Raw genomic sequence first — 16639 nt, 5'->3', positions numbered from 1 at the left:
TCCATCCATCCCCACTCACAGGTATCCAGGAGCCACATCCTGACATTCCCAACCTTTCCCACCATGCCAGTTGGGCTCTTGCTGCACAGCACCAGCTCCCAATGGATTTCATACCTTTATTGCATGGAAGCACCCACAGCACCTGGGCCACAAGGCCTCATCCCAGTGGAATCCTGCTCACCCATCCCAAAAACACACCACTTGGAATTCCAGGAGCCACAACCCAAATCCAGTCCATAGATAACCTGGGCAACATCACCCTCAGTTATCCCTGTGTCCATAGGGAAAACAGGGGAAAACTTGGGAACTATCCATGCAGCTGTAATTATAGATCCTGTGTGTGTTCCCTGACCAGCTCCAAGCTGGAAGGAGGTAAAAAAGGAGGTACAAAAAGAGTGGAAAAAAGGCAGGTTTGGCTTTCTAAGAATCCATGGGAATAGCACTGGAGGGATCAGGCTCCGGCTTCATCCCAGCCTTTCCCATAGGCTGCTTCCCTTAAAAAGGAGGGTTTCTTCCCAGCTGGAATTCTTGGAGCTCTATAGAGAAATCACATGGGATAGAACCAGGCTGATGATGCTGCTTCCAAAGTCAGGGGGTTTGCTTTAACCCTTGGGAAGAGGCACTTCCCATCCGAGCATCCCAATCCCAGTGGATACAGTGTTCACCAGCAGTGGTCAGGTCCCACCTGGAGAAGCCAATCCCTAAGGCCAGGCCTTGGCCTCGCATCCCATCTATTCCCAGCAGGAATGCTGCTCAATCCAGGGCAATGATGTCCGATCTGCATCCCGGCTGTGCTGTGGGGCTGCTCTGGAGTGTGCTCGTGGCCACGATGCTACTGGTTTGATGGGATCCGGCCATGGACATGGGGGTGACACCAAGGAAAGGCCTGGAAGTGCTTCCATATGGGAAGAGATGCCTGAGGGCATCCTGCTCCTGCAGGGAGGTGATGACTGAAGGGCTGTAATGCTGCAAGGAACGGGAATACCTCAGCTCTTGGTACCCATAAAACCCCATCCCAGAGCTTCCCAAAGCCACCACCCAAATATACCTGATTTTCACTTGGAAGGAAGGAAAACAACTCCAGACCTAGAACAGGAAAACAGGGGAATAAACTTCCAGTGGGAAGGGGGGAGGCAATTCTAATGGGTCCAGCCCCTTCTCAATGGGATCCTACCATCCTGACAGCTCCCAAAAGCTGGAAGGGCTTTGGATAAGGGATGGGACAAGGGGGAATGGCTTTAACCTGCCCGAGGGGATGGTACCTGCAGCCAGAGGGGTCTGTTGTTACCTGCCAGCTCCGAGTAGGAAGGGTGGAAGTCGGGAACGGGGAGGCTGGAGCTGTAGTCCCTGCCCAGGGATGCCATGGGAGCGCTCCGGAGCACAGAGGATGGCCGGGGCTGGATGCTCAGCACCCTGGAACACAGCAGGGACACAATGAGCATCACTGGGAGCAGACTGGGAGGATGCAGGAGCTGCCCCTGTGGTGCCACAGCCCATAGGGAGTGAGTCCTGAGAGCTGCAGGTGGGGAGGGGAGTGAGCAGGGGGTGAGCAGGGAGGGAGCAGGGAATGAGCAGGAGGTGATCAAGGAGTGAGCAGGGAATGAGCAGGAGGTGAGCAGGGAATGAGCAGGAGGTGAGCAGGGAATGAGCAGGAGGTGAGCAGGGAGGGAGCAGGGAATGAGCAGGGTATGAGCAGGAGGTGAACAGGGAATGAGCAGGAGGTGAACAGGGAATGAACAGGGAACGAGCAGGAGGTGAGCAAGGAGTGAGCAGGGAATGAACAGGGTATGAGCAGGGAATGAGCATGACAGAGGTGCATCCAGGGCCGTCCCCACTCACCCCTTGTGTCCGGTGCTGCTGCTCAGCGGCCGCTGCCTCTTGGCTGCCGGTGCCTCCTCCGGTGCCTCCTCATCCTCATCGGACGAGTCCCTGGTCAGGTCAATGACGTCTGCCTGGGGCCTGGGGACCACAGCGGGAGTGGCTGCAAGGGAAGAGCCGGGGTCAGACCTGGAGCCCCCAGTCCCAACAGGAGCCGGTGCCTTTCCTGCTGCTCCCAGCACAGAGCCGCTCGTGCTCCTGCTGCCTTCAGTTCAATCCCATACTTTATCTCCCTCCCACCCGGACTGGGGGATGCTCCAAGGGTTGGGATTGTGTTTGGCATCCCAGCCAAGGGACTGGTGAGGAAAGAGTCCCCATACCCTCAATGGCACTCAGCACGGAGGTCTGGCCCATCTCCTGCTTCTCCAGCTTCATGGGGCACCAGGAGCCGTCCTCCATGAACTGGATCTCATCACAGTCTGTGCAGGAGTTGAGGATTTCCATGAACAACCTGTCAGGAGAGAGCACAAACACCCCATGGAATCCTGCAGGGATGAGACAAGGAATGGCTTTAACCTGCCCCATCCCTGCCAGTGCTCAAGGCTGGGCTGGATAAGGCTCTAGTGGAAGGTGTCCCATGGTTTCCATGAGCTTTAATGTCACTTCCCACCCAGATCATTCCAGGATTCCATGATTCTGGAGTAGAACTGATGGAGCTCAGGAGCTCAAGGGGTACAGGGAGTTAACCCCCCAGGCCAGCATCACCTGCAGGTTAACTTTAGGATGTACAATGATTGTGACAAAAGCTTCTTGTTCTTTGGGACAAACCTCTCCAGATGGGATCAGTTTAGGGAATGGACTCACATCCCACATTATTCCTCCCACTGACCCTGCAGAAGGAGCCCTCAAGCTCACCCATCGATGATCAGGTCGTCGTATGGGGCTTTCTGGTCACACACAGGACAGGTCCAGGTGGGCTTCTTCTCATTCATCTGCAGGTATAGGGCTGCATCGAAGCACTGCAGGTGGCTGCAGGTGGTGGCTCTGCAGGGCACCCTCAGCCTCATCTTCCCCAGCTGAGGACAAGAGACAGGAGCTCAGGGGGGTTATCCAGCCTCTTACCAGGGCCAATTCCCATCTTGCCCCTGCCCAATTGACCTAAGATCAGTGTCCAAGGAGTTAATAGGGGAGAGAAAAGCTTTCCCTGAGGAACAGGTGCCTTTGGAAGCTCATTGCACATGCTAAGAGTGAAGGGGAAGGCAGAGAGAGGCTCCCCAGGAGGCTGTGTGAAAGAGCAGCAGGTTTGCTTGCCCTGGGCCTCAAAGCTGGCTCCTGTGCTACCAAAGCAGGGCTGCAGCAGCACCTACACAGTGCTTAAGCTCAAAGCAGAAAGCTCTTTGCAGAGGCCAAGAGAAGAGGAACATAAAGGTAGAGACCTACTGGACACAGCAGGGACACACGTAAGCTGGTTGTGGCTATCTCACTGTCGGGGTCAGCAGTTAGCTTTTCCTTGACTGCAACAAGAGGGGAGAGAAGGGTCTCCTGTCATCACCTGGGACACGCAGCATCACATACACAGGGGCTGGAGCATCCTGCATCACCTGCGTGGCCATGGGAGCTGTGCATGCCCCAGCCCAAGGCCATAAGGTTGGATGGGGCTTGGAGCAACCTGCTCTAGGGGAAGGTGGCTTTGGATTAGCTTTAAGGTCCCTTCCAACCCGAATTCCATGGGGATGCCAGGATACCAGCATGTGTTAGTGGGGTGAGTGAACCCAGTGTAACACCCACGTGGGCACAACTCCCAAGCCAGGCTGTCAAGCTGGGAAAACCCAATGGGGACTTACTGAGGGCTCGGGAATGATCTGGGTTCCGGATGCCCTTGGCCCGGAGCTTCTGCAGCAGCATCACAGCCGTCAGCTGCTTCACCAGGTACACGGACAGCGAGTAGCTCTGTTGGAGACAGCCCTGCTCAGGATGCCGGCACATCCCTATGGATCACAGCCCGTCCCTATGGATCACTGCCCGTCCCTATGGATCACTGCCCGTCCCTATGGATCACAGCCCATCCCTATGGATCATGCCCATCCCTATGGATCACGGCCCATCCCTATGGATCACAGCCCATCCCTATGGATCATGCCCATCCCTATGGATCACGGCCCATCCCTATGGATCACAGCCCATCCCTATGGATCACGGCCCATCCCTATGGATCACAGCCCATCCCTATGGATCACTGCCCATCCCTATGGATCACTGCCCATCCCTATGGATCACAGCCCATCCCTATGGATCACTGCCCGTCCCTATGGATCACAGCCCATCCCTATGGATCATGCCCATCCCTATGGATCATGCCCATCCCTATGGATCACGGCCCATCCCTATGGATCACAGCCCATCCCTATGGATCACTGCCCGTCCCTATGGATCAGGGCCCATCCCTATGGATCACAGCCCATCCCTATGGATCACAGCCCATCCCTATGGATCATGCCCATCCCTATGGCTCATGGCCACTCACCCGGCCCAGCTCCGAGGACCAGTTGACCACGAGGCTGTTGGGGACGGTGGCCGAGAGCCTTGCCAGGGGGGTGATGTTCACTGGCCGGTTGGGCCGCTTGGGTTCAGCACCACTCTTGTTGGGGGGCAGGTAACCCTATGGGGCAGAGGCATCGAGTGAACCCTCCCCATGGTGCCAAGGACACCAATGGGCACCTCCAACACCCCAGGATGGGATGGGAAGGAGCTTAAGATCATCCCGTTCCAATGGGCAGGTTGCTCCATGAGGCTTCCCTTCTCCAGCCCCAGTGTTCCCAGTCTGGCTCCCTGGAAGCTGCTCCAGTCCCTGCTCATCCCTGTGGCCTCCTCTGGGCTCACTCCAACAGCTCCACATCCTCCTTGTGTTGAGGGCACCAGAGCTGCACCCAATGAGGCCATAAAGCCACCTATGGGGTCTCCAGCCCCCATCCCATCCCTCAGGATGTATTGCAAGTCATGCTTTAGAGCTCTGGGAATTGCTCTACAGATCCCAAAGTATTCATAGGCCTTGTTATTCATTCCTAATGGGATGTTAGGATTGTGGATGCTCCATCCCTGGAGCCCAGAGGGTGCTTGGAGAAGCTGTGGCTGCCCCATCCCAAGGTTGGATGGGGCTTGGAGCAACCTGGATTAGTGTAAAGCATCCCTGCCCATTATGGATGATCTTAAGGCCCTTTCCAACCTAAACCATTTCAGGATCCTCTGACTGCTTAAGGAATGAGGGATAAATGGTCCATTTAATGCCCATAGCATGAGGAAGGAATCCCAGTGTGAGACCAACCCCAGCACAGGCCAGGTTCAAGCCATTCCCCTTGTCCCACCTCTCCATCCCTCATCCCAAGCCCCTCTCAGGTCTCCTGGAGCCATCTCCATGCACTGAAGGTGCCATTCCATGGATCCCAGCTTTTCCCAAGGGAAGATCCAGCAGGAAGATGTACTCACGGGCAGGGGGCAGAGTTTGCCATTGACCTTGACAAATAAGTTAGGAGGGAAGTGATCTTCCTGGGGGCAGCTGGTTTCACACAAGCAGAACCTAAAGGAGGAAGAGCTCAGTGAGAGGTGACATTCCCAAACTTCCCTTTGCTGAGCACAAATCCCTTTTCCCCCAAGCAGAATGGATCCAGGGCTGGAAATGGGAAGTGAGCAGCCCCATATGTACTTCAAACCCTATTCCACCACCAATGACTTCAAGGGCTTCTCTGCTGTGTTGGCATCCCCTGCAAGTCCTAATCCTGCTCCATCCCAAGGCTCTGGGTTCCTGTCCAATGTGTCTGATCCCTAAATCCCACCATAGCCCAGTGCTGGAGCAGGACCCGGAGCCACAGGCACCTGGGAGTGCTTGGGAACATGGGAACACACAGAGCAGGAAGGAAGGGATGGTTCCCATCACATCCCACATGGAGGTTTGCTTCCTTGGGAAGCTTCCTCTTGGAAAACCCTCCATCCCTGCCACCCAGAGCATGGCAAGAGGCACATCCTGAGCCTTGGGAACCATGGAACCATCCCCATGCTGATGGGATGCATCCCAAAGGATGGCATTCCCTCACCTCAACTGCACCTGGATGGTGTAGTCACACTTGGCACCCGGAAGGAGATCTCTGCAAGAGAAGAGAAGGGCTTCAGTGGGGCAGCAAAACCCCATAGCAGGACATTGAGTCCCATTGTGGCTGCTCCATCCCAAAGCCTGGAATGGGCTTGGAGCAACCTGAGCTCCGGGAAGGTGGTTTTAGATGAGTTTTAAGGTCCCTTTGACCCCAAATTCCATGGGGATTATTCCATGATGCCACCACTTGGGTGATGAATAAACCCAGTGCAGCTAAAGGGTAAATCCACATGGACCCACAGGCAGAATTCCCAAGCAAACCTCATCAAACAGCTGCAAAAGTGATGGGAAAAGGAGAGAAATCCCCCAAACCCCTTCCTGCTGCAGCCTTTGGGATGCCACCACCAGCATCCTTGCTGCAGATCCTGCCTGGAGGAGCTGGAATCCTTGGAGCCCATTATGGCATTCCCAGATTTCACTCACCGGGATGTGAGGATCTGCTGGACCTGCTGGGGGGTGAGGGCGAAGGTGAAATGAGCCTCCTCGAAGCGCTGGCTGCTGCTGGAGGCTGGAAAACAGATGGGAATTGACCTCAAATCCATAGGGACACCAAAGCAGGGCCCAGTCCATGGCCAGGATGAACTGGGAGCCACGGTTATCCAAGTGGATATTCCATCCCTATCCCTATCTCCAGCAGGAAAACCCAAGACCTGGGGGCTTGGACACAAAGGTGACTCCAAAGAGCATCTCCAAGCACAGATTCCCAGCAAGGGGGGGGGGGGGGTTTGCTTCCCAAGCACTGAATGGAATTCCTGACCACAGCAGGAATTCCATGGGATTCTGACCATCCCCAGGCTTGCTGTTCCCATCCAGAACCAGCTCCCATCTTACACCCATAAGGGAGCAGGGGGTTCATCCCCATCCCCCCCTTGCTGTCCTCCCCCATCCCTACTCCCAGTTTGCCTTGCCCATATTCCAGATTCCTGGCATTCCACAGCCACTGGGATCGGAATGAAGCAGGTTTGGATGTCCCATCCCTGGCAGGTGTTCAAGGCCAGGCAGGAGCCACCTGCCCTAGTGTCCCTGGACACCTCCATCCCAACCCCATCCCATGATCCCATGATCCCACCGCTCCCCAGGCCACCCCATAACATACCCAAGGTGGTTGGTTTGATCAGCTCATCATACACATGGTAGAAGGGCAACCTCTTCATGGTGACATCGGGGTGCAGGGGGTGCACAGGGGGGGTCCCGTGCTCCGTATCCCCCTCCTGCTTGGCTCCAGGCCTCGGAGCCGGGAATGCCATGGGGCCGGAGCTGTGTCCATAGGGAAGCTGCCCCTCTGCGGTGTGGAGCATGGGGAGGTGGGATGGGGCTGGGGGCTTGCGGGGGAACCTCCTCCTGTAGAGCTCCTTGATCTTCATGGGGGCTCCTGTGTCATTCCAGGCTGGAATTCCCGGAGCTCAGCACCATGCACTGCAAGGGAACAATGGAAGTGTTACCGGAGCTCCATAGGATTCCACATGGGATTCCTATGGGGCCTCTATATCCCCTTTATGGCCACTGGGGACACAGTGGGGCTGTGTCCATCCCAAACCTCATTCCAGGGAGACAAAGCAGCTTTGGGATTACCAGGGTGGGAATTCCATGTTCCAGAGGAGGGCAATGGAGGGGACACGGTCCCATTCCTAAGGGAACAAGAAGAGAGGGATGAGAGCCTGACCCACACTCCCCTCTGCTCTATGGGGCTGAGCCCCCCAGAGCCCCCCCACAGCCCCACAGAGCACTCACCATGGGTCCCATAGCCCCACACAACACCCGCTATGGGTCCCACAGCCCCACACAACACCCGCTATGGGTCCCACAGCCCCACACAACACCCGCTATGGGTCCATAGCCCCACACAACACCCGCTACGGGTCCCACAGCCCCACACAACACCCGCTATGGGTCCCGTAGCCCCACACAACACCCGCTATGGGTCCCACAGCCCCACACAACACCCGCTATAGGTCCCATAGCCCCACACAACACCCGCTACGGGTCCCACAGCCCCACACAACACCCGCTACGGGTCCCACAGCCCCACACAACACCCGCTACGGGTCCTATAGCCCCACACAACACCCGCTATGGGTCCATAGCCCCACACAACACCCGCTATGGGTCCCATAGCCCCACACAACACCCGCTATAGGTCCCATAGCCCCACACAACACCCGCTATGGGTCCCACAGCCCCACACAACACCCGCTATGGGTCCCATAGCCCCACACAACACCCGCTATGGGTCCCACAGCCCCACACAACACCCGCTATGGGTCCCGTAGCCCCACACAACACCCGCTACGGGTCCTATAGCCCCACACAACACCCGCTATGGGTCCCACAGCCCCACACAACACCCGCTATGGGTCCCACAGCCCCACACAACACCCGCTATGGGTCCATAGCCCCACACAACACCCGCTATGGGTCCCACAGCCCCACACAACACCCGGTATTGGCCCCACAGCCCCACACAACACCCGCTATGGGTCCCACAGCCCCACACAACACCCGGTATTGGCCCCACAGCCCCACACAACACCCGCTATGGGTCCCATAGCCCCACACAACACCCGGTATTGGCCCCACAGCCCCACACAACACCCGCTATGGGTCCCATAGCCCCACACAACACCCGCTATGGGTCCCATAGCCAACCCCAGCCCCGCTATAGGTTCCTGCCACCTCCCACAGCACCTTTATCTCCGCCGCCGCCATCTTGGGACACGGAGCATCGCCGCGCAGCACTGAGCATGCGCGGACAGACCACGCCTACTTCCCTCATGGTCCCGCCCATTTCCCCTTTTGGCCCCGCCCCTCTGCCGCTCGCCACGCCCACTCGCCCCGCCCCCGGGATGGAATTGGTGGGGGGCTGTAGACTCCTATGGGGCTGAATGGGGTTGTATGGGGCTGTATGGGGCTCTATGAGCTGTATGGGGCTGTATGGGGCTCTATGAGCTGTATGGAGCTGTATGGGGCTGTATGGGGCTGCATGAGCTGTATGGGGCTGAATGGGGCTGTATGGGGCTGTATGAACTATATGGGGCTGTATGAGCTGTATGGAGCTGTATGGGGCTGTATGGGGCTCTATGAGCTGTATGGAGCTGTATGGGGCTGAATGGGGCTGTATGGGGCTGTATGAACTATATGGGGCTGTATGAGCTGTATGGGGCTGTATGGGGCTGTATGAGCTGTATAGGGCTTTATGGGGCTGTATGGAGCTGAATGAGCTGTGTGGGGCTGTATGCGGCTGTATGATCTGTATGGAGCTGAATGGGGCTGTATGGGGCTGTATGAGCTGTATGGAGCTGAATGGGGCTGTATGGGCCTGTGTGGGGGTGTATGAGCTCTATGAGGCTGTATGAGCTGTATGGGGCTGTATGGGGCTGTATGGGGCTGTATGGGGCTGTATGGGGCTGAATGAGCTGTATGAGGCTGCATGAGCTGTATGGACCTGTATGGGGCTGAATGGGGCTGTATGGGGCTGGGGCTATATGGGACTGTGTGGGGCTGTATGGGGACTACTGTTATATGGGGCTATCTGGGGCTGTATGGAGTTGTATGGAGCTGTGTGAGGCTATACGAGGCTGTATGGAGATATATGGGGCTGTGTGGGGCTATATGTAGCTATATGGATCTATATGGGGACATTCACTCTGTGGGGCTCTGTATGAAGCTCTATGGGGCTCTGTATGAGGCTCTTTGGGGCTCTATGGGGACTTGGTGCTATATGGCACTCTATGGGATCAGTCCTATTCATGCCCATCCCTGCCTGGCTCCCAAACCCACACCGGGTACCCCCATGGAGCAGGACCTTTGCTCCCAGGACCCTCACGCTGCAGCCAGGGACAGGGAACACGGGATGGGACCAGGCAGCTTGGCCCATTTAATGCCTCAGTGGAAGCCATGGGGCCGATCCTGCCCCTCAGCCCTGGGTGCGCAGGATGCGCAGCAGCATGGCGTGCACCCCCTCATCCATGAATCCCTGCGGGAGGAACGGGGACCCCAAGTGGGTGCTGAGCTCCATAATGCCCAACATTCCAGCTGGAATTGCTCCCCTGGGGCCAGGGATACGGGATCCCACCTGGGCAGCGTTGAGCAGATGGGTCCTATAGATGGCCACGATGTCCCTGTGGTTCTTCTGCTGGACCTGGGAAGGAGGAGGAGGAAGAGGAGGATGTGGGGCTGGGATGCTGGGACCGAGGGGACCGTGGGTGCTGGTACCCACCTCTAGTTGGAGCTGGAGCCGGGCGCTCTGGCTGCGGAGCCCCAGCACCTCGGCCGAGAGCTTCTCCGTCTCCATGAGCAGCTTCTTCATCTGGGATAGGGATGGGAAGGGTTGGCAATGGGGAGAGGGATGAGAAGGGAATGGCAATGGGAAGGGAACTGTTACAGGGATGGGAAGGCAATAGGGTGGATATAGAAGGGGGAGGAGGATGGGATGGGAATGACGATAGGGATAATGGTGGGGACAGCCTCAGGAAGAGGATGGTGATGGGAAGGGAATGGCAATGGGAAGGGAATGGCAATGGGAAGGGAATGGCGGTGGGAGGGGAACGGCGGTGGGAAGGGGCCGGTGCCGGCCTCACCTTCCCGTCCTTGTCCCGGCAGGCCCTGGCGAGCTCCGCTGCCCTGTCCCGGAGGCTGCCGAGGCTCCGCTCCATCCCGTCCGCCCTCTCCCGCAGCTCCCGCAGCTCCCGTTCCCGTTCCTCCGCCAGAGCCAGCGCCTCCTCCTTGGCCCTCTCCTCTTCGGCCGCCGCCTCCCTCCAGCGCTCGGCCTCGGCCTCCGCTGCCCCCGGAGGGATGCTCCGGTCCCGTAGAGCGGACACGATGCGGACCAAGCGCTGCAGAGCCGGGGGCACGGAGGGCTCCGTGTCCCGCACCAGCTCCGCCACCGCCTCCCGCAGCTCGGCCAGGACCGGGGGCTCAGCCGGGGCTCCCTCCGCCTCCATCTCCGTGAGCAGCTCCAGAGCCTCCCGCTGGGACCGCACCAGTGCGTCCAGTTTGTGCTGCAGCTCCCGCACGATGCCGGTCCCCGCATCCCCGGCCGCATCCTGCATCCTCTCACCCATCCCATCCCGCAGCAGCTCCAGCTCCCGCAGCAGCCTCCGCACCCCCCCGTGTGCGGCTCCCCCCGGCTCCTGCTCCCGCAGCGCCCGCAGCTCCTCCTGCAGCCGCTCCCGTTCCCGGCCCAGCCGCGCCAGCTCCGCCAGGAGCATCCCGTTGTTCTCCTTCAGCTCCTGCATCTCCCCACATCCCTGCGGCTCCTCCCGGCTCTTCCCACCCGGAGCCGCCTCGGGGCCTTGGGAAGGAGCCGTCATCCCATTGGGATCCCCGAGGGCTCCCAGCAGGACTCGGGATTCCTCCAGGATCTTGGCATGGGTCTCATCCGCGCTGCTCAGCGCCTGCTCCAGCCCCAGCACCAGCTTCTCCCAAGCGGCCAAGCTCCTCCGCACGGCCTCGGCCGACACCACCTCGTAGTGCAGTTTGCTCCGCAGAGCTTCCTCCACCTCCTTCCGCAGCCCCTTGCTCCGGATGAAGGCTCCAGCCTTCGCCTCCCGCAGCCGGACGCACTCATCCCGCAGCCAGCTCAGGAACGGGACCAGGGCAGCGGCACCCCCCGCTTGGTGTCCTTCACCTTCGGCCACCATCCTCTTCCTCAGCTCCTCCATGTGCTGCGCCAGCAGAGCCAGGCAGGCTCCATCCTCATCCTCATCCGAGATCCCATTCCCGGCTCCGGGCAGGAGCTGCGCCAGCTCCCGCACCCGCTGCCGGATGCTGTTGGAGGCAGCCTCCAGCCGTTGGCATTCCCAAGTTTTCCTCTCCAGCTGCTCCTGCAGCCTCTGGACATCGCTCCCATCCTGCTGCTTTTCATCCTTGCCTTCATCCTCCTCCTCCTCCTCGCTGTCACTGCACGGGGTCCCCTCTGTCTGTGGCACGGAGTCCTCGGTGCAGCCAGCACCGTTCTCTGCTGGGAGGGGAAGAAATGATCCCGTTTGTCTCGCTTTTACCCTTTTTCCCCCTAAAACAAGCAGCTGGATGGTGGGTGATGGTGCTGGGGTGATGGGAATGGGGTGATGGAGATGGGATGATGGTGACGGTGTGATGGTGACGGGGTGATGGTGCTGGGGTGATGGTGACGGGGTGATGGTGCCAGGGTGATGGTGATGGGGTGATGGTGACGGGGTGATGGTGCCGGGGTGATGGTGCCGGGGTGATGGTGACGGGGTGATGGTGGTGGGGTGATGGTGGTGGGGTGATGGTGTCGGGATGATGGTGACGGGGTGATGGTGGTGGGGTGATGGTGCCGGGGTGATGGTGCCGGGGTGATGGTGATGGGGTGATGGTGCCGGGGTGATGGTGGTGGGGTGATGGTGATGGGGTGATGGTGACGGGGTGATGGTGACAGGGTGATGGTGGTGGGGTGATGGTGCCGGGGTGATGGTGCCGGGGTGATGGTGATGGGGTGATGGTGCCGGGGTGATGATGATGGGATGATGGTGATGGGGTGATGGTGGTGGGGTGATGGTGCCAGGGTGATGGTGCCGGGGTGATGGTGCCGGGGTGATGATGATGGGATGATGGTGATGGGGTGATGGTGCCAGGGTGATGGTGATGGGGTGATGGTGCCGGGGTGGTGGTGCCAGGGTGATGATGATGGGATGATGGTGCCGGGGTGATGGTGATGGGGTGATGGTGCCAGGATGATGGTGCCGGGGTGATGATGATGGGATGATGGTGCCGGGGTGATGATGATGGGATGATGGTGATGGAGTGATGGTGACGGGGTGATGGTGATGGAGTGATGGTGGTGGGGTGACAGGGGCAGGGGACTCTCACCTCCCCCTCTGCCACGAGCGCAGCGCAGGAGCCGTCGGAGGGCAGGATTTGGGATCTTCTGCTCCAGGCGGTGCCATCGCTCCTCATCCCCTGTGTCCCCGAGGGCTGCCCCATGGCTCAGCAGCAGCTCGGCCGACTCCAGGCTGCCGTGTTCGCAGGCCAGCACCAGGGCTGTGCTGTGGAGCAATGACATGGTGACATGGGTGTACAGTGACATGGTGACATGGGTGTCCAGTACATGGTGACATGGGTGTCCAGTGCATGGTGATATGGGTGTCCAGTGGCATAGCAGCTTGGTGATGTGTGTGCCCAATGGCATAGTGACATGGTGGCATGATGGCATGGGTGGCCATTGGCACAGTGACACGATGGTGGTTCAATGCAACCCATCCCTTGCCACCCCTTTCCCTCCCCTCTTCCCTTGGTGCACAGGGACATCCCCAGTGTGCACTGAGCACACGGGGCACAGCACAGACCCCCCCATTGCCCCCATCACCCCGGGTGTCCCCTGCCCCATAGACACTCACTTCTGCTCCTTGTCCATCAGGTTGGGGTCAGCACCGCGCTGCAGGAGCTGGGCACAGATGGCAGCATGGTTGCCCCTTGCTGCCAGCATCAGGGGGGTCTGCCCATGCTGGGGGTACAAGAGGTGTCAGTGCCCCCCCAGCACCCATTGGGACCCACATGTCCCCATGGTCCCTGCTTACGGCATCGGTGACGTCCAGGACGGCCTCGTGGTCACAGAGCAGGAGGACACTGGAGGCACAGCCCGAGGTGGCTGCAGGGGCTGGGTCAGTATGGGGGGGACGGACACGGCTCTTTTGGGGGTCACTGGGACGTCCCCAGCCCCATATGAGCCTTCAGGAACCCCCAGCCCAGCCCAGCCTGGTTCACTCACCAGCCCAGTGCAGGGGGGTTCGGCTCTGCCCATCCACATGGCCCTCGTTGGCACCGTACTGGAGGGGGACAAAGCAGACAGCTCCTTGTCCCCATCCTCATCCCTGTCCCCATCCCCTTTGCATCCCCAGCCCTGCTCTTGTCCCCATCCTCATCCCCATCCCCTTTGCATCCCCAACCCTTTTCTTGTCCCCATCCTCATCCCTATCCCCATCCCCTTTGCATCCCCAACCCTTTTCTTGTCCCCATCCTCATCCCTGTCCCCATCCCCTTTGCATCCCCAGCCCTGTTCTTGTCCCTATCCCCATCCCCATCCCTGTACCTGCAGCAGGACCTTCACACACTGGGGCTGGCAGGCAATGGTAGCCAGGTGCAGAGCGGTGCTGCCTGCAAGGAGACACCCTAGGGCTGGGCACCAGCACCCATGGGGTGAGCCCCCAACCCCAGGGGACACCCCCCTTGGGGACATCACCCCATAGCACAGCAGGACAGGGGTGCTGCCCCCCGGAGCTTGCAGCCTCTGGTGCAGGATCTGGGGCACACTCAGCCCATCAGCATCACCACCACACAGGGACCGGACACCGGCTGCATGGGGTGTTCCCCTCTATGGGGTGTTCCCCTCTATGGGGTGTTCCCCTCTATGGGGGTGCCCCCTCTATGGGGTGTCCCCCTCTATGGGGTGTTCCCCTCTATGGGGTGTTCCCCTCTATGGGGGTGCCCCCTCTATGGGGTGTTCCCCTCTATGGGGTGTTCCCCTCTATGGGGTGTACCTCTCTATGGGGGTGTTCCCCTCTATGGGGTGTCCCCCTCTATGGGGTGTACCTCTCTATGGGGTGTCCCCCTCTATGGGGTGTACCTCTCTATGGGGTGTTCCCCTCTATGGGGTGTACCTCTCTATGGGGGTGTTCCCCTCTATGGGGTGTTCCCCTCTATGGGGTGTACCTCTCTATGGGGTGTTCCCCTCTATGGGGTGTACCTCTCTATGGGGTGTTCCCCTCTATAGGGTGTTCCCCTCTATGGGGGTGTCCCCCTCTATGGGGGTGTTCCCCTCTATGGGGGTGTCCCCCTCTATGGGGTGTTCCCCTCTATGGGGGTGCCCCCTCTATGGGGTGTCCCCCTCTATAGGGTGTTCCCCTCTATGGGGGTGTCCCCCTCTATGGGGGTGTTCCCCTCTATGGGGTGTCCCCCTCTATGGGGTGTTCCCCTCTATGGGGTGTCCCCCTCTATGGGGTGTCCCCCTTACCATCATCATTCTTCTCATTGACGGGTGCCCCATGTGCCAGCAGCAGTGTCAGACACTCCGTGAGACCCTTGGATGCAGCCAAGTGGAAGCTGGAGGAGGACAAGAGGTGGCCATGACCCATCTCCATCCCCCCAACCCTATTGCCCCCCTCGGTGTCCCCTATGGGGCGGCACATACGCGGATTGCCCCACGGCGTTCAGCTTGGCAGGACGCGCTGCCTTGCGGACGGCAAGTGAGGCCACGCGCCCCACATCCCCCTTCTCCACTGCTTCCAGCAGCTTCTGGTCCTGCTTGTTCCAGCTTTCCACCTGGAATGGGGCCGGAGAGGGGAAACTGAGGCACGGGCAGGGGGGTCCCGGGGAGAGAGCCTCAGTTTCCCTGCTCCTTGGGGGGCTCCATCAGGGATGGGGTCGGGAATGAGGCCCCAGGCGAGGGCAGGAAGGGGAGGCGAGGCCGGAGCGTGTCCCAGCCTGCTCCTGCCCGGCTGGTTTGTCGGGCTCGGGGTGTGGTGGCACCGACCGGCAGCAGGATGAGTGCTGGGAATGGGGACAGGCAGCAGGATCAGTGCTGGGAATGGGGACAGGCAGCAGGATGAGTGCTGGGAATGGGGACTGGCACCAGGATGAGTGCTGGGAATGGGGACTGGCAGCAGGATGAGCACTGGGAATGGGGACAGGCAGCAGGATGAGTGCTGGGAATGGGGACCGGCAGCAGGATGAGTGCTGGGAATGGGGACTGGCAGCAGGATCAGTGCTGGGAATGGGCATCGGCACTGGGGGCCGAGCATCCCAGTATCGGGGCTGTGGTTGCAGCCACCCTAGAAGTGGGACTGGGAATGCAGCTGGGGGCTGGATTGAGGTTGGGGTTGTAGGGCTGGGGTCAGGACTGGGGTTGTAGCTGGCATTGGGGTCAGGATTGCAGCCGGAATCGGGACCCTTGTCGGGTTGTAGCCAGCATCAGGGCTGGGGCTGGGATTGGGTTTGCAGCAGGCACCAGAGCTGGGATCAGGACTGGGATCGCAGCCGGAATCGGGACCAGTTTTGGGTCTGGGGTGCACCAACATTGGGGCTGGATTGAGGCTGGGATTGGGGTTGGAGCTGGCACTGGGTTCTCAGCCAGCATCGGGGCTGGGACTGGGAGTGCAGTGGGCACCAGGACCAGCACTGGGACTGGGCTGCAGTCGGCATCAGGACCAGCACTGGGTCTGGGCTGCAGTCGGCATCAGCGCTGGGACTGGGACTGGGGTTAGAACTGGGATCGTACCAGTAACTGGGACCGGGGGGGGGTCTGCCTCCCACCCAGCCCCACGGCGTTGCCACGGCAGCACCCATGGGTGCCATGGGGCACCGGACTCACCGCCACCTGCGAGCTGGAGCAGGAGAACATCCTCTTCATGGTGCTGGGGGGGGGGCACGGACCCGGGGACCCCCCCGGACCCCAACCGGTGCCGCTGCGGTCTGGGGGTGCTGGTGCTGAGCCCCAATGCGCAGCCTCCACCCGGCCCCTCCCCACGCACGCCCGAGGCTCAGGATGGGCTTGGCCCGTCCCCTCCCCGGCCCCCCCCACACACGGGATGGGGGTGTCCGTGACCCTGCTCCGGGCCATGGGGGGAGCACCCGCCGCTATGGGGCACACTTGGGGGGCAGACAGCCCAATGTGAGCGATGCACAAGCCATTGTGGGGGATGCACACCCCATTTTGGGGGACAC

At 59.9% G+C, this 16639-nt stretch overlaps 2 protein-coding genes across 5 annotated transcripts; both read right to left on the bottom strand.

Annotated features, from left to right (window-relative positions):
* Window positions 1-96: 96 nt before the first annotated feature.
* On the bottom strand, window positions 97-8715 carry PIAS3 (protein inhibitor of activated STAT 3). Of its 2 annotated transcripts, none has more exons than XM_034071113.1 (15): window positions 8648-8715; window positions 7500-7590; window positions 7059-7378; window positions 6386-6470; window positions 5907-5957; window positions 5302-5392; window positions 4343-4477; window positions 3663-3768; window positions 3259-3332; window positions 2734-2894; window positions 2199-2329; window positions 1840-1981; window positions 1289-1413; window positions 1049-1086; window positions 97-966 (listed from the first exon to the last, which is right to left on the bottom strand). In XM_034071113.1, the coding sequence occupies exons 3-15, from the start codon at window positions 7324-7326 to the stop codon at window positions 754-756; spliced, it is 1620 nt and encodes a 539-aa protein (XP_033927004.1). In that variant the 5' UTR covers window positions 7327-7378; window positions 7500-7590; window positions 8648-8715; the 3' UTR covers window positions 97-753. The 2 variants fall into 2 exon arrangements, with proteins under 2 accessions (XP_033927004.1, XP_033927003.1); XM_034071112.1 differs by having other exon boundaries at window positions 7535-7590.
* A 1088-nt stretch (window positions 8716-9803) lies between these two features.
* Window positions 9804-16426, bottom strand: ANKRD35 (ankyrin repeat domain 35). 3 transcript variants are annotated; one of them, XM_034071109.1, is made up of 12 exons: window positions 16287-16426; window positions 15108-15238; window positions 14931-15019; window positions 14010-14074; window positions 13689-13746; window positions 13498-13577; window positions 13318-13424; window positions 12791-12966; window positions 10540-11921; window positions 10179-10268; window positions 10035-10100; window positions 9804-9935 (listed from the first exon to the last, which is right to left on the bottom strand). In XM_034071109.1, exons 1-12 carry the CDS (start codon window positions 16323-16325, stop codon window positions 9876-9878), a joined length of 2343 nt encoding a protein of 780 aa, XP_033927000.1. In that variant the 5' UTR covers window positions 16326-16426; the 3' UTR covers window positions 9804-9875. The 3 variants fall into 3 exon arrangements, with proteins under 3 accessions (XP_033927000.1, XP_033927001.1, XP_033927002.1); XM_034071110.1 differs by having other exon boundaries at window positions 10540-11918; XM_034071111.1 differs by having other exon boundaries at window positions 13498-13568.
* Between the last annotated feature and the right edge of the window lie 213 nt (window positions 16427-16639).

Source organism: Melopsittacus undulatus, chromosome 20, assembly GCF_012275295.1.
Source record: "Melopsittacus undulatus isolate bMelUnd1 chromosome 20, bMelUnd1.mat.Z, whole genome shotgun sequence".
Taxonomy (NCBI): Eukaryota; Metazoa; Chordata; class Aves; order Psittaciformes; family Psittaculidae; genus Melopsittacus; species Melopsittacus undulatus.
The sequence above is the reverse complement of the archived record's forward strand: the minus strand, read 5'-3'. Positions and strand labels throughout refer to the sequence as shown.

Coding starts and splice junctions, on each gene's coding strand:
- ANKRD35 (XM_034071109.1), bottom strand. CDS start 16,325: ATGAAGAGGATGTTCTCCTGCTCCAGCTCGCAGGTGGCG. Junction 11,922..12,790: donor CGCTCGTGGCAGAGGGGGAG/GTGAGAGTCCCC, acceptor TTCCCCTCCCAG/CAGAGAACGGTGCTGGCTGC. Junction 9,936..10,034: donor ATCTGCTCAACGCTGCCCAG/GTGGGATCCCGT, acceptor TTCCTCCCGCAG/GGATTCATGGATGAGGGGGT.
- PIAS3 (XM_034071113.1), bottom strand. CDS start 7,326: ATGAAGATCAAGGAGCTCTACAGGAGGAGGTTCCCCCGCAAGCCCCCA. Junction 5,958..6,385: donor CAGCAGATCCTCACATCCCG/GTGAGTGAAATC, acceptor CTTCTCTTGCAG/AGATCTCCTTCCGGGTGCCA. Junction 967..1,048: donor TCCTTCCAAGTGAAAATCAG/GTATATTTGGGT, acceptor CGTTCCTTGCAG/CATTACAGCCCTTCAGTCAT.